At 27.7% G+C, this 16,716-nt stretch overlaps 1 protein-coding gene across 3 annotated transcripts in view; it reads right to left on the bottom strand.

Annotated features, from left to right (window-relative positions):
* flfl (serine/threonine-protein phosphatase 4 regulatory subunit 3 flfl) overlaps nt 1–16,716 on the bottom strand; it is a 136,460-nt gene that overhangs the window by 3,452 nt on the left and 116,292 nt on the right. For all 3 annotated transcript variants that reach the window (XM_067265975.1, XM_067265969.1, XM_067265980.1), the window contains 5 exons: nt 11,226–11,384; nt 9,395–9,564; nt 5,830–5,975; nt 3,592–3,774; nt 1,292–1,436 (listed from right to left, as the gene is read on the bottom strand). In XM_067265975.1, the coding sequence (XP_067122076.1) occupies nt 1,292–1,436; nt 3,592–3,774; nt 5,830–5,975; nt 9,395–9,564; nt 11,226–11,384 (803 nt within the window). The remainder of the gene's footprint in view (nt 1–1,291; nt 1,437–3,591; nt 3,775–5,829; nt 5,976–9,394; nt 9,565–11,225; nt 11,385–16,716) is intronic.

Here is a 16,716-nt window from a genome sequence, read left to right as displayed (position 1 = left end):
TAAAACATGTTCAAAACAGAATATAATTCAGTACCCACAATTCCAGTTTACACACATTTCCCTACATTTATTTTTGAAAATACAGTTTATTTCTTTTCAAAATCATTATCAGATATAGATGTGGCATTTTACTCAGCAATATTAATTATAGAAGCCAGAGATACTAGCAGCTTCTGTACTTTCACAAATGCTTACAATGCAGATCAGTTCTTCAGTGATGCAATATTGCAAATCAAAGAATGACTCATTCTATCAACAGAATAGATCCTAGGATTTTACATACACAGTGATAAAATCATTTAAATAGCTTCAACACAGTGCCAATTTTGCCCATTACACTCTTTTTTATGTTTTGTTATGTTTTTAGTTATATTACAGTTCTGTATTAAACGTAACATTTTTGTGATACAGAATTGAAATAGTTAGTTAAATTCATTACAGTATATTTTAATCATAAATTGTAGTAATCGCTACATTGAAATATTTCTACTTTAATACAATTAATTAATTTTAATACCATTCGAAAATTTTTCAAATTTGTAAACAATTCAGGAATAAATTTCTACAAATAGTGTATGGGTGGCCTATGAATCAACAATCAAGAACAGATTTTATATATCTGAAATAAGTACTTCTGGTTGTAATTGTTTTGGTTTCTGTGATGTATGGCGAATTATCCAGTCTTTCAATATTTTAAATTCGCTTTTTGTATTAACTGACTGTCAAATTATGAATAAATTAAAAACCATGCAGCAGATTGCAGAGTGCTGGCCATGTCAAGTAGCTGACTGTTTAATTGCAAAATATTTACATTGAAGTGAATGGAGGAAAAAAAAAAAATTGGTACTTTCAAAAACCAGCCATTGCATAGAAGTGATGTGAAACCAATTTCCACTATACTTATGTTTAAATGGTAAAAAGTTGAACAACAATAGACTATTTGAAGAAATAAAAATGCTATAAAGAACATATTGTATACAACTAGTTTAATACTTCTAGATAAAATGGCAAACTAACAAGTAGCTAATAAGGAATTATCAAGTATTTAACCATTCATCTAAAATAATAAAAGAAAACAATTTTTCTGACGTCAATTAATTAAAAATGTAAACTACGTCAATCTTAACTATATATACTTGACATTTTTCAGTTTTCTCAATCAGTACAAAAAATTATCCCATGCAACTATCTATGATGTTTAGATATGTCTAAGTTTCTCTATGTCAAATAATAATACAAGATGTAAATAAGCAAACACAATCATTTACAATTATTTAAAATAATAGCTTACTTTTCGTGTTAAAGTAGGCGACTTGACTTCCACTGTTGGACTAAAGGATTGAGCAGCATTCGGACTATTACTCCTTCGGTTATTTAGTATCGGTGATGATGATCTATTAGGCAGTGTCTTTACATTTTCTTTACCTTCTGCATCTCTTCCTATAAAATTATTATAATTATGATAATAAATCCACATAAAAAAAAAAAATACATAAATCATTAATATCAAATATAACAACAAAACATGTAAAATATAAACAAATTTTTCTGTAAGGTCTAAAATAAATTATGGTAGTACTGTATAATTACGCCCTTTTTAAAAGATTAATAATTACAATATAATTAATTATATTGGAGAAAGAAGCTACCTAAGCAGAAAGAAAGGAGCTACTCTTGCACTTGTTAGGTACAGAAGAGTTAATCCTTGTATGGCAATCCTAATCCTACACAACACTGACCTAGATGTAACACACAGTACACAAAATGTACAGACATCATCAAGAACTCTTGGATTCAGAAGGAACTCAATAGGCATCCTAATACTATGTTTACACTAGAAAAAGTAAACAAGTTTAATTCATTAAACTAGTTTAGCAGTTATAGTATGAACAGAATTAGTTCAGCCAAACTAGTATAAATCACCACAAAGCTGTTTAAATACAATTATCTAGAAGTTTAAACTTGGAGAGTAGTCAAGCTTTCTTGTTGGACAGAGATCTTGAACAGAACTCCATGTGCTGTCACTACTTTTCTGTCACTATAAAAATATAATTTTACAGCCTGGAAATCTGGATGCTGTTTTGATCAGAATTGATTTCAATATATTTATGTAACATGTAGATTAAGTAAATGAAACTAACTCACTTTATATTTTAATTAATGTGTATTGCCGTTTGATTTGATAGTAAATGTGGTTGTTGTGCCAAGAAGCAGGAAGTGATTTAAGCAAGTTCATTAAAATTATTTCTAAATAAGTTTAACTTTCCCAAGGTAAACATAATGTAACAATCTCAGCCAGGTTGCATTGACAAAACAGTGTCAAACTGTTGGTTAACTCATGGATAACTTTTTGAAGAGATGAAAGGTTCCCAATTACAATATAATAATGGGTGATAAATACAAAAAACTAGAAAGCACATTTTAAAGGATACATTTCCACACACTACACACAAAATCTGTCACATCACATCAAGTCAGGTTGCAAACTTTGTCACAGACTACTTACATCAACATAACCAAATAGCAAATGCAATACATCAAAAGCTTGCACGCAAATACAACCATACTACATATACAGATCTTATAGTACATGTACAGAATGGATAGAGTACTTATTGTACCTGTGTTCTTTTCTTGCATAGGTGTCATACCACATAGACTACAGAAAAGCCTAGAAATATTAGGACTTAATAACAGAAGATACATCACAACCATACTGAACACATGCCACACAGAAATTCTTAAAAACAGAGATATACACAAACATCACATAACCATAGTAAGTTTTTCAGTAAGTAGTCTTAATTAACAGATCACTATTATTTCATAATTGAAATATTACAACTTAATACAATTATATATTTTACTGAAAGAATATTCTCATGATATGATGATAACACATATCAATTTTAAGGATATATAAAAATGTTATTAATAGAACATTTCAATATTATTTCATTTCTTTATAGATTCTAATATACACAGACAATTACTGTAAACCTAATACAATGAAATTTACATTTGTTTGCACCAATAGAAACTAAACTCTTCTCATTTTCAACAATTCAAGATTTATTAGCAAAAATATTTTGACTAAATTTAGATAAGATATTTTTATATCATTCACTGCTTCATTTTTCAATAAATTAAAAATAAAATGATAAAAAAGAAAGCAATATGCCTAATTTTAAAACAAACCAATGGTAGATGTATAAACAATTAACTGTAACCTATAAGAATGAACATTATTTAAATTATAAAATTATATAGAAAAATTTGAATATCTTCATAACATCTACTACTATCAACTCATTCCTCTGTCTTAAGAAAGAAAGAAAAAAAAAATATTGGCAATAACAAATTAACATTCTCTCGTAGAAAAGAAGTACACTTAAGGTCCCTCTGCTATTTGCTTAGGAATTTAGGAGAAAAGTCCTTGTCAAGTGCAATCTAAAGAATTCAAACTTGAATACTGAAACACACTCATTCAGAAATCCTGATATATTGACTTAGATAAATACTACTGTATTAAAAATTACAATTTCATTAAGTAATAAAAACTTTATGTTGAACTATTATAATTATTAGAACTTGCCTCTTCTATCTAGAATTCGTCCAATTTGGTCAAATTCATCATCTAATTTCTTATTTAATGTATCAGACATTGGCTCGCCATCTTCCATGTCGTCGTCATCATTAAACCACATTTCTTCGTCTTCATCTAACTGCCGGGGATCCCTACGAAATCGGTTATTCCTTAAAATGGAGGGCATGCTGTAAAAATTTAAATACGTGTTTCAAAAAACAGTAAACTGAATTAAAATATATTTGTTTTTAATTTGAAGAAAGAAAAACAAAAATTATACATTTATACTCTTTATATTGTTTTTGCATTTTACTTTGTATTATCATAATATGAAACATGTTTCAATTTTACAGAGACGATTTCTTACTAAATTAAATTAAATTGTCCACAGTTAAAAATTCCCTATGAAACATTATTTTATTCCCAAATGATTTTTAAATATTTAAGATTTCATTATTTTCATTAATTACTTGACCTCTTCCATCTCAGGGAAATGAACCATAAAATTATTTACTGTTTTTGCTGACAAAAATAATGTTAATGAATTGAACATAATGATTTTTTCCTCTCTATTATCTTTGACAAAATAGTATTTTCACGTAATATTTTAATTTTGTTTTATGAACTATAGTTTATTTTGATATGAATATATCACAAGACTATGTTTGTGTGTAGTACAGTAGAGCATCGATTATCCGACCCCTGATCAACCGTCAACATCGGTTAACCGACCGTGTTCTAGTCGGCAAACTCTAATGTCCGTTAGTGATGTGGCGCTACAATATTTGGCTATGTCTTGGCTACTTTAATATTGTTTTTGTTAACTTTTTGCATGTTTTAGCTGGCAACATTGGCTTGACTATGAAAGGGAGGCCAGTATTTAAACGAGACTTAATTTTATTTAACGGCGCTATCCAATTGCTGTTTTTAAAATGTGTGCGAGATTGTGAAGCAAAAGAAAATTTTGGACTTCTTTTTCTAATGTCTAATGCCTACTTTATATAAAATATGTAACCTGAATATATTTTTCAATATTCATTACAGTACTGTATTTATTTTGTGCAAAATAAAGAAATAATTTTTAATGGTACAATAGCAACGATTATTATTTTTTAAAAACATTTTGTTAGGCTTAACATCGATGAAAATTCAACGCGAAGTAGGTTAATAGCAATATACTAATATACTAATTACATGGGATATACAAATATACTATACTAATAATGTATTTTTTCATACTTTTCGGTTATCCGACCAACCCCGATCCCCAATTGAGTTGGATAATCGATGCTCTACTGTACATTAAAATAATACTACTGGTAAATTTTTCTAACCAAAACAGTCCTGATTAACTTAAACTGCTTAACCAAAGTAGATTATGAAAAAATATTTTGTTAACAAAACCAAGAGAATGTAATACATAAGTTTGTTCTATGAATCTTTGCTGGGTGTTGCAATCTGCATGAAATAGTTAATAGAAGTTTCAAAAAAATTTACTTTGATGATTTCTCATTAAAATAGAAATTTTAAAGAAAATTTGAAATTTTAATTGTAATCAGATATTTACAATTGCATAATAAATACAGTTTCATTGTGTGTTCAATAAGTAATTCTAGCCTTAAAACAAAGTACTGTACAGTACACTTTACAAGCTAATGCATCCAAATCTAGTTTAATAATTTACCAAACATTCTGTATTATTAGAGATTTAATTATCTCTAACTTGCTTTACTTTGGATAATCAGAACTCTGATTGTACGTTAAATAGTAAGTATATTATTACTCATCATTGATCATTACTCATATTAATGATCTTTTACATGAATTTAATTGCAAGGTTTTTAAAAAAATTTTCAAGAACAGAGAACCCATAAACAATTTTTAATTCTTTAAACTTTATACTGAAATCAGAAATATAAACAATTATAACTACTAACTATAACCAATCAATAATGATTACTATTTTATGAATGTCAACTCCTTGTTTAAAGTAATCTTATTTATTCTACTATCTTTTCACAATTACAGACAGTGAAAGATTTAAGCAGACTAGAGCAAATGAAAAAAAAAAAATTTAGTAATGTTTTGCAAAATCTGAATTTGCTTGATAACTGCCAACTGAGCTAATTAACATTTTATATTTTGTTTTTATAAAATATATTTGACACAGTGAAATGTTTTCATATACCAAAAACAGTTTTGGAGAAATAATTTAAGTTTATCATTTCAAGTAAATAACTAACCTGTCAAGAGACGAACGATCTTTTAACCTGTCTTGATGTTGTTCATAACGTAATCGAAGAGATTTAAATGTTTGAACGTAATCAACTTTGTCCAAAATTTTGCCGTACTTTTCTACTACGTGGGTACATAAGGATTTTACATCTTCCTGAAATATAAATAAACAAATCAACATTTAATTTTTCCAGTTTCATATTAAATATATTCTTATTTATAATTTCCAACATCTTTATTAATTACAATTAAAATAAATAATCTATAATCACAAGAAAACAGAACTAATTTAGAATATTCTAATGTATTTCATTAATATATTTTTGAAAAGAAAAACACATTGAAAACAATGTCAGTAAGAGATGATGTTTTTGAAATTAAGGCATTCTGCAATAGAAAAGATGATAATGCAAAATTACAAGGAATGAATAAAATTAAAACACAACTACATTGTATATCTAAAAGCCTTATAATTTGAAAATGCAGAGGACCTAGCACTAATATTCTTATTAATTTCATAGTTATTTTCCTCATCAGTAACAACATTATTAAAAATAAATTTTATAGTGATTTTACACATATCACTTTAATATATCATTAATTGATAATACTGAATAAGTGATTATGATACACTATAACTGAAGATTATCATTTTACTTTGTTCCATTTAATGCAAGAGAATTTCATATATTTAACACACAAATAACCCAACAAACCCAATTTTTGATTAAAGTCAATCTGTCAAAATACTGTGCTACAATTAGGCTAAGTTAATAATTAGATAGGATGTATTTAATTCAACTAGCTATATTAAAATCACAATAATAGAAAGTACATTTGTATAGAAATTTCCCACTCTTTCAGCATTGAAGAGAGGGAAGAAAGTTTTATCCTGAAATGTTGCTCATTTTGTGAAATTAGCAAAAACTTGCAAACTTCATGAAATCATCACATCAAATATCAATGTCACAAATTACACAAATTTTTTGTCAAATTCACAACACAGGTATTTTGAATTGCTTATTTCATAAAATTGGAATTTTATAACATTACTTCTATACTGGGGTGTGTGTGTGTACAGTGTTATGAGGGAGGGAATTGTAAAAGGGTAAGTATATCATTGTACACATTGGATAGGAGGGATTGAGACATTGTCTACATAGACATGGTATTAGTGGCATATAAATTTCTTCTTGTAAGTTTACTTTCTAGTTGTGTGAATAAACTATCAGTTAAAATATGTTTGCAGATCTTTTTATAAGGTCATTTCTTCAATGTCATGATGTGCCTGTGAACTGTTGTATACTTAACTAAAGGGGAGGAGATTTGCCAAAAGTACATCAATGTACACAATAGGGAAGGGGACCAAAAGTGCCTCAAAAACTGCACACACAATTAATGGACAGCCCATTTGTAATTCTAAATATATTTGTCATTTCTGAGTAATAATTTAACATTAAACAATTAATATTCAAAAACAAATTAACACACCAGGAACTAATGTATTATCATTCTTATACATTTTTGAATTAACACATTAATCTAATTTTGAAAATAAGTATATAAATTAACATATTAATTACATCAAAATATACTATATGTTAACTAATTATTATGTATATGATCTATGGTCTTTTGGTATTAATCAAATATTCTATTACTAAGTTTTTTCATTAATTAATGTAATGTTGGATAGCATAAATGCTGAGTTAGACTTAAGATTAGCATTGAGATAAACATTTGTTGAGAGTTAAACAGAAGTTACATTAAATGCTAGATTAAGACTTAAGTACAGAGTGGTTATAATTAAAGTTGCCCTACTTAGACCTGTATAGAGCCCATTCTCTTTGATGTATTTTGACAAAACTTGGAATATACATATTATATGGACGATGGGGAAAAGGAAAATGCAAAAAAATAATTAGTTTAAATTTCTACCACTAGGTGAAAAAATGGCATATAAAGAACAAGAAACACAAAATGGAAACATGCAAAAGATTTTTATTCAGGACATTTGTTTAATGTGCAATCCATTTGTATTAATCACATGTTCAAAGAGCCTTACAGTGTGTTCAACAGTAGCCCGATAGGTTTCTTGAGAAATTGCAACAATATGGCATGTTATGCTTGCTTTCAATTTGGGCAGAGTTCGTATGCTTCTTCTATAAACACATTCTTTCAGATATCCCCACAACCATACAGACTCTGCCTAAATCGAAAGCAAGCATCACATGCTATATTGCTGCAATTTCTCAAGAAACCTATTGGGCTACTGTTGAATACACTCTAAGGCACTTTGAACATGTGATTAATACAAATGGATTGCACATTAAACAAATGTCCTGAATAAAAATCTTTTGCATATTTCCATTTTGTGTTTCTTGTTCTTTATATGCCATTTTTTCACCTAGTGGTAGAAATTTAAACTAATTATTTTTTTGCATTTTCCTTTTCCCCATCGTCCATATAATATGTATATTCCAAGTTTTGTCAAAATACATCAAAGAGAATGGGCTCTATACAGGTCTAAGTAGGGCAACTTCAATTATAACCATCCTGTACATATAAAAAAAAGTAAGTATCTACAGCAAAATCTTGTTATGGAGTTTCTAATTTAAGAAACTCCATAACAAGGTAAAAGAAGAAGAAGAAGAAAAAAAATATATATATATATATATATATATATACATATATACACAGGCTTTCAATATATATCAGATCATAAATTTACCATAATTCTGCACAAGTTGAACTGCACAGTTCATAATTTGGCACAATTGCAAAATTGGCACGACAATTACAGATTTCTTCAATAAATTTAGTTAAAACAATATTAAAAAAATTAACATTAATTAAATTAATCATTGCTATTTAATAATTATCAAGATAAAGCAAAAGCACATTCTAAGAGTGCCTAATTTTAGTCTGCATCATTGTATCAATAATGAATTGTTTGCACATTATTGTGAAAATACTGAATTGATATTTTGGTAAAATCATTTACATAATCATTAGCCAGAATACTCAGAAATCTGAGTAGTGTAAAATTCTACAAAAATATTTCTAAATAATCTTATATTTCTGATTCTTTTTAAAGTTAATTAATCCTTGATCCATTTATTTTTCAAAAACATAACTTATGCAATTATTAATGAGATTCATCAATGTTTTCTTAACAATGTTGATAAGTTCCATTATAGATAGATAAATTCATTTTAATAAAAAATTCTCTCTTTAGTTTATAGCTATCATCTTTAACCATACCTGTTTCAACTTGTGTACTAATAATATAAAACTTCAAAAAAAATCTAAGAAATTCTGAAATCGATATATTAATTATGATTTTAAAAGCAATCTTTTATAATTTAATTATTATTTATATTTATATGGTGCAAGGATCACAAATCAAATCATATAACACAAATAACTGGTCTAATATAGAAATAAAAAGCAAGTAACATTAGATGAAATTATAGTAGTAACATGAAATATAAATGGAAATATTACCAAATGTAACATAAATATAATGTCTTAAAATAGAAAGAGATTTTAAAAAAATCTTTTGTTACTCACTACTTTAATAAATTCAAACATTTCAATAACAGCAGAATCTAATAGATTATATCTTCCATTGTTCCTCTTAAAGGCATCGATTACAGGTGCAAACAAATTTCCATTTACAATATACCGATTATAAAATTCGTCTTTGAGACCAATTATTTTCCGCATAAAACGCAGGGCACCTATTTAATAACAAAAATTTTAAAAATTAGTTATGACTTTAATTAAAAATTACACATGCGGGTTGAAAATATACAGATTATTATTAGAATTTTTCTTCAAGATACAAACTGCAAAACAGATTTAAATAAAATGAAATACAAAGAAAATTTAACATAAATATTTTAATTTCTGAACTTTGACTTCAATATGGGACAGATCACTTTTCATACAAATATTGTAAATAGTAAGTTTGTATATCTGACCTCATAAATATAGTTTTTGGAAAGAAATGTTTAAAAGTGCAATCTATAATTGTGGTTATTTCATAAAATATCAAACTTATTTTTCTTTCATCAATATTGATGTAATTTAATACTAATGCTTTTATTCAAAATGAAACATAACTCTTATACAAAAAGATTTCTTCTTAGCCATTGATTTTTTATTACTTTTATACTCTGTTTTTAAATATTTATTACATATTTTTATAATATATATACAGACCCCCTTTTCTTCAAAATCCTAGTTTTAATTTTGACAAAAAATTTTGTTTTGCTAAAAAAATGTTTTTTTAGTAAAAAAATTAATGACTAATTTAAGTCATAAATTAAAAGGAAAAACAAAACAAAAAAATATTTTTAAGATATAAATGCATTAACACAGATAGATAGTCAATTTAAAACTTCTGAAAAAAAACCTTAAATTTATTATTCATTTTTTTATGATAAGAGCATAAGTTCATAATCATTACTTCGTCTAATTATAGTGAAGTATTGTCATCATTGTTGTCCTATCATCATCATAAGAAACAATATGAACTTAACTTATTTATTTATTTTTTTAACACATTTTTTTAAAAATCAGATTTACCAATATTTATTCTGAAAAGTGTTTTAAATAACTTGATTAAAAAGATAAATACTGCTGTTTAGAGTTATGAAAATAATTTCCATGTTGGTAAGCTATACAGATGTACAGGTACAAGGCAGATGCAAATGAACAACAAAAGTTTTTCAATCTTGAATTTTCATTACTATATTTATTTTTGACCAACATTTCAAACCATCAAATGCCATTCATTGAAACACCATTCTGACGTTCCAATAAAACTTGAAATTACAAAATTTGAATGGCTTTTGATGTGTTACAAAAAAATTTCAGTTACCAGAACACAATTTGTATAGAAAAAGACACCAGGCAATATAGAATTATTCTATTTAATAATGATACAAAAATCTTCATTCATAAAATCTAAAATGCCATAAATTAATGTAAATAATATGATAAAGACAAGTTTTCAATAAATACTTGAATCACAAATGACATAAACATGCTTTTTTTTTCTGGTTCTAATTAGATTTGCTACGTTTGGAGGATTTAACATATGATTAACAAATTGATTTCTTAATGCTGCTATTATCATCTCTGCAATGAAAACAGTTATCTCAGTTCAGATTAAAAAAAAATTTTTTAAAGTAAGACTTTCTAGATCCTAAATTCCAATCTCTTCTATTATCATCTATTACAAAGTTTTCATTCTTTTCTGTAAGTTATCAAAATAAATATATCAAACACACCAAACTTTTATATGAAAACATGCATTCTTTGATAGGTTTATTAAAGAATTTTTTTTCTCTATTATATTTACTATTTTTGAGATAAAATAACAATAAATACTCACCAAGAACAAGGAATGTATGCTTTGACTGCATGAGTACCAAAATCCTGCGCAACAAATCCTTATGAAGGATGTAATTTTTAATATGATAAGTATGATGTTCCACGCAAAAAGATAGAAGCTCCAGTATTAAACCGAGTAACTGTGCAGTTTGTATATCTTCTAAAAAGATAAATTTTTTTAATATAAATATTAATTAAGACAATTTGTTCTAAAATATATATATATATACACACACACACAGATACACATAACATTATATAATGAAATGCACAAAATAAAAATAATTTAATGGAAAAGAAATATATATACAGGGTGGGCCAGCGAAAACGAAACGGCAGAGTGTTCGTGTTCGTCCAAGCAAAGCGCTCGAACAGGTCGATTTTACTCTCGAGGGGACATCTTTTGCAATAAAGTTTTTGCGATTCTGAATATTAACTAAACAAACATTTTTTTCGAAATAAATGCTTGTTTAGTTAATACAAAATAAATGAGTTTTTAAAATTTTTTGTTGTCTGTTGTATTCAGAATCGCAAAAACTTTATTGCAAAAGATGTCCCCTCGAGAGTAAAATCGACCTGTCCGAGCGCTTTGCTTGGACGAACACGAACACACTGCCGTTTTCGTTTTCGCTGGCCCACCCTGTATATGGCATTTTCCATATATATCAATTTATTTGTTTTAATAGAAGAAAAAATGACAAACTCAATATTTTCAGGAACCCAATGTTTATTAAAACATGAATTCTGGAATATGAGTGACTTTAAAACTCATATATAATAATTTATTATTTAACATACAAGCTAAGAAAAACTTATAAAATATTTTAAACACAATGTCATGAAAACTTGAAATACATTCAGATACAACTGTATCATACACTATAAATTTAATAAAACAATATAAATAAAATTATAACTTAATCAAGCACATAATGTATTCCTGATGAATATTTATCACAATGAACCTTTTATACTCCAAAAGGCCACATCTTTCAGAGGGATCTCATAAGGCCATATATGTTGTATAACAAGTTGTGTTAATATGTACACATTCAGTATACATACATCAAAAATATATGTAAATCATATTTAGATGGCTATTTTTATTAAAAACAAAAATACACTTTCATAACTGAAAATTCTTGGGCCCACCATGTACACATTCAGTATACATACATCAAAAATATATGTAAATCATATTTAGATGGCTATTTTTATTAAAAACAAAAATACACTTTCATAACTGAAAATTCTTGGGCCCACCAGTGACCAAGTGGATAAAACCACCAAATACTGATCATGGATTTGTAGCTTGGCCATGGGAAATTTTCTGGGTTTTCCTCATGTGTGAACCAATAAATAAAGGCCAGTTTCTCCATATAAAGTCCTCCATGAGGCATCCATCCTTGGCAGATTGCTATGTTGCAAACCAAATGAAAATCCATGACAGCAAAATCAAACCTGTGTCATTTTATATTGTCAGATCATGCTAGAAGTTACTAAAGGTTGCAGCTTCCTATTTATAATTTAACTTTCAAAAATGTTTAACAAAGTATCATTTTTAAACCTACTAAACCAAATAAATATTTAATATATTTTAAATTTCATCAGCTTTTTACAGAAGTATTATTTTATGGCTAGTTCTTAGATTTTATATGCTTTTAAGGTGTCCAAAATTGCATTAAATATATTGTACAAATGCAGTAGAGTTTTGATAGTTCGAGGCACTACCATCCTAAAGCAAAAGTACATATACTCAACCAGAACATGTGAAAATTACATATTTGAATGATTCCCATCAAGTGCATGACAAGACACAATACACTGAAATTGTAAGCACATCGAAAGATCTAGCATTTGGTTTTCAATTTGTGTTGTGAAACGATATAATTGCCAGATACTTCTGAATAACATTTCAGCATGCCCATATTGTACAAGACATAATATACTGCACTTAAAATACATGATTATTTATATAATAATTATTTTTGTGTTTATTATTATAAAATAAACATGACATTATTTAACACCTTTACTTATTACTTTTCCATTGTATATATATTGCATATACTTAAAGTTTTCAATAATTCGAGGTTGTCTCATTCCCAACCAATTTGAACTATCAGGACTCTACTGCATTCATTAATATTACTATTAATTTTAGTTTATAAAAAAAAAACAGTTAAGTTAAAAAACAAATGTTTCTGTTGGATAAAATAAATAAAAACATCTATTTTACATATATCATATTTAGTGTAATTTATATAGTAATGGTTGCTGTCTTTAAAACTGTAGAGGAGATTTGTCTCTGTTTCTTACACTACAAGCATAATTCATATGCTCAATACTGTCCGAATAAACAATAGTTAAGTTCAGTCTACTGAGTAAACTAATTTTTATTTATAATTTGCAGTTCTTTATATTTTCAACTATTACAAAGGGAACAGTGATATTATTCTTTTGTAACAATAATAATTATTTTTAATTGCAATTTCTCAAAATTTTTAATAATCATCTACAAATAGTTTCTGTTCATTATGAAATGAATAAAAAAATGATGATAATCCCTACAATATAAATTTTTTTTATATTTTTGCTGGAAAATTAGGATTTTAATACTTAAGAATCTATTTAGTAAAAGATTAATATAAAATATTTAAAAACAACTCATTTTTTCAGTTTTAGAACAGTATTATATTTAATACAGGAAAAATAAATTTTCATAATGTGACATATTTTCCATTATGTAACAATCGCAATAAGTTCTCTGTTGTACAAACTTTAAACAGAATTTAAATTCAATTTATTTATTCTAGTTTATTATATCTATTCTTCACAAAAACTTGTTTAATTGGAAAATATTTGCATAAATGCATAATAGATCATTAAATCATAATCCAAATTATTGATGACATACATATAAGCAGATTAATTTATAAAAATAACATAACATATGAACAGTACAGAAGCTGGAACCTTTATATAAGAACCAAATTTTCATTTATCACCCAACTTCCAGCATATAAAACTGAATGCGACCACCACTGGCTTTGGCTAGTTTAAATATTTTCAGATGCCAGGAAGCTCAGCAGAACCATAGTTCTATCTTATTCTTTACCTGAAAATGGTCTCCAAAGAGGCAGAAAACATTTGTCTTAGAATACCTTTTGTGCTGGAAGTTGAATGGTAAACAAAAATTTGGTTTTTATAACATTCTTGACAATTTCTTAATGTTAAAAAAATAAAAGGATCCATTAATTGAAATACTTTATGCTCATCATGAAATAGTTTAAAGATAGCTAAGAAGCCAAATATACAGTGTAACAAAATTCCATGCCAATATTTTAGGGTCAAAAATAAGCTTAAAATTCTGTATAAACATCTAAAACTCTACTTTGTTTTCAAGGTCTGGCCTGCCAAAAAAAAATACTTTTCAAATTTTCTATTGAAGTACTAACACTTATGTTGTCAACTCTTGAAACTAATACTTCTGTCAATGATTTGAGGTAAGTGAATGGTGTCTAAGTAGGCTCTACTGTAATAAAATAAAGCCTCATCCACTTTAAGATTTTGCAGTATCCACTCTGCTTTACAGTATTAAAAATAAGTTGAAAAGCAAGTTTTTCAATGTGAATTTATTTTGAATAATGTTTCAGTTTTTAAAATAAAATTAAACAATAAATTCACAAGACTTGGAAACATAATTGTGTACAGTGGCCAGATGCAAACAAGTTCAATTTCCAGAAATATCCTTTTCAATATTTAAAATAAAGCTTGTTTTACCTGCTGGTAACACAAAAGTGAAAAATAAACAGTGATATCCTTTTGGCAGGAGATTTAAAATTGGTTTCCAAAATAATTTTTGACCATAGAATTTATCCCTGAAATTTTGTGTCAATAGAATCTTACAATACATATATATAATTTTGATAGTAGCAACAACTCATTAGAAATCATTTTCCCTATTTCCATCAACTGAATTTAAAAGTTTTTGCTTGATACGAATATTTCAATCAAATTGTGTAGATAAACAAATCTCTACAGTATTTGCAAACCATACAGTTATTGATACCTTAATGTAGTCTGTACATCAAGATACAGTAGAGCATTGATTATCCGACTTAATTGGGGACTGGGGTTGGATGAATAACCGAAAAGTATGAAAAAATACATTATTAGTATAACATGTTAGTATATCGCTATTAACCTACCCCATGTTGAAATTTTTCTCCGTTGTGCATCGCTTTGCGTTGAATTTTTAATGATGTTAAGCCTAACAAAAAGTTTTTTTAAAAATAATAATCGTCACTATTGTATTGTAAAAAATTATTTCTTTCTTTTGCACAAAATAAATATAGTACTGTATTGTACATTAAAACATATAAAACAAAAAAACGTATATTTGGGTTACATATTTTTCATAAAGTAGGCCTATACATTGGGAAAAAAAGTCTAAAATTTTCTATTGCTTCACAGCTGATACTCGTTTTTTTGCCACTAAATCTCACACACGTTTTAAAAACAGCAATTGGATAGCATCACATTCTTCTTGCTGTTCTAACCACTTCATAGCTGTCTCAAGTCCGTGAAAAGCTTCTTCACTGGATGGTTCTTTTTCAGCACTGTTGTCGTCACTAGGTTCTTCCTCATCGTCACAAGGGTCTTGGTTGTCGATGACATGCAATGATTTCATCGTCCGACAATATTTGATAGCCAGGGTCATCGGCATCACATTCGAGCCAGTCTTGAATATTTTCGTTGTCGCATTCTTCAATTCCATAGCATTCTTTAATCAGCCCACACAGATGTGATGCAAATTGGCTGTTTCCTGGTTCTTCAAGTGCAGAGATAGACTCATCTGATGGTAGGAGCTTATTCCAAGCTGTTACTAGTGTAGTGTCCTTGACAGTAGCCCAAGCATCTGTTGCCATGTACAGAGCATCCTTCAAGTTAATTTCAGTGTACACTTGCTGAATTGTTTTTTCACATTCTTCCCTGAGCATTACCATACGCAGCAATGCCTTTCTGTAATATCATTTGAAGCTTTCAATGACCCCTTGGTCCATCGGTTGGAGGACTGAAGTAACTTTGAGAGGCAAGTAAACAACTTTAAACTTTCCGTTTTCTCTTTCCAATGAAATGTTTGAGGGATGACTTGGAGCGTTATCAATCAACAACAAAACATTTCCAGTATTCCCAGTTTTAAGCTGATGCTTTTTGACTTCAGGGATAAATACAGTGTCATACCATTCTATAAAAATGCTTGTATCCATCCATGAATTCTTTTGATTTTTGTAGATAACCGGCAATTTTTTTATTCCCTTAAAGCACCATGAATTTTTAGACTTTCCTACAATTAGCAAAGGTAGTCTGTGCGTTCCAGTAACATTTCTGCTTACCATAACAGTAATGCATGATTTGCTTGCCTTAAAACCAGGTGCTGACATTTCATACTTAGAAACTAGGGTTTTTGTTGGCATTTTTTTCCAGTA

The sequence above is a fragment of the Centruroides vittatus genome, unplaced genomic scaffold (assembly GCF_030686945.1).
Source record: "Centruroides vittatus isolate TY-2023 unplaced genomic scaffold, ASM3068694v2 contig_1051, whole genome shotgun sequence".
NCBI classification, from domain to species: Eukaryota; Metazoa; Arthropoda; class Arachnida; order Scorpiones; family Buthidae; genus Centruroides; species Centruroides vittatus.
The sequence above is the reverse complement of the archived record's forward strand: the minus strand, read 5'-3'. Positions and strand labels throughout refer to the sequence as shown.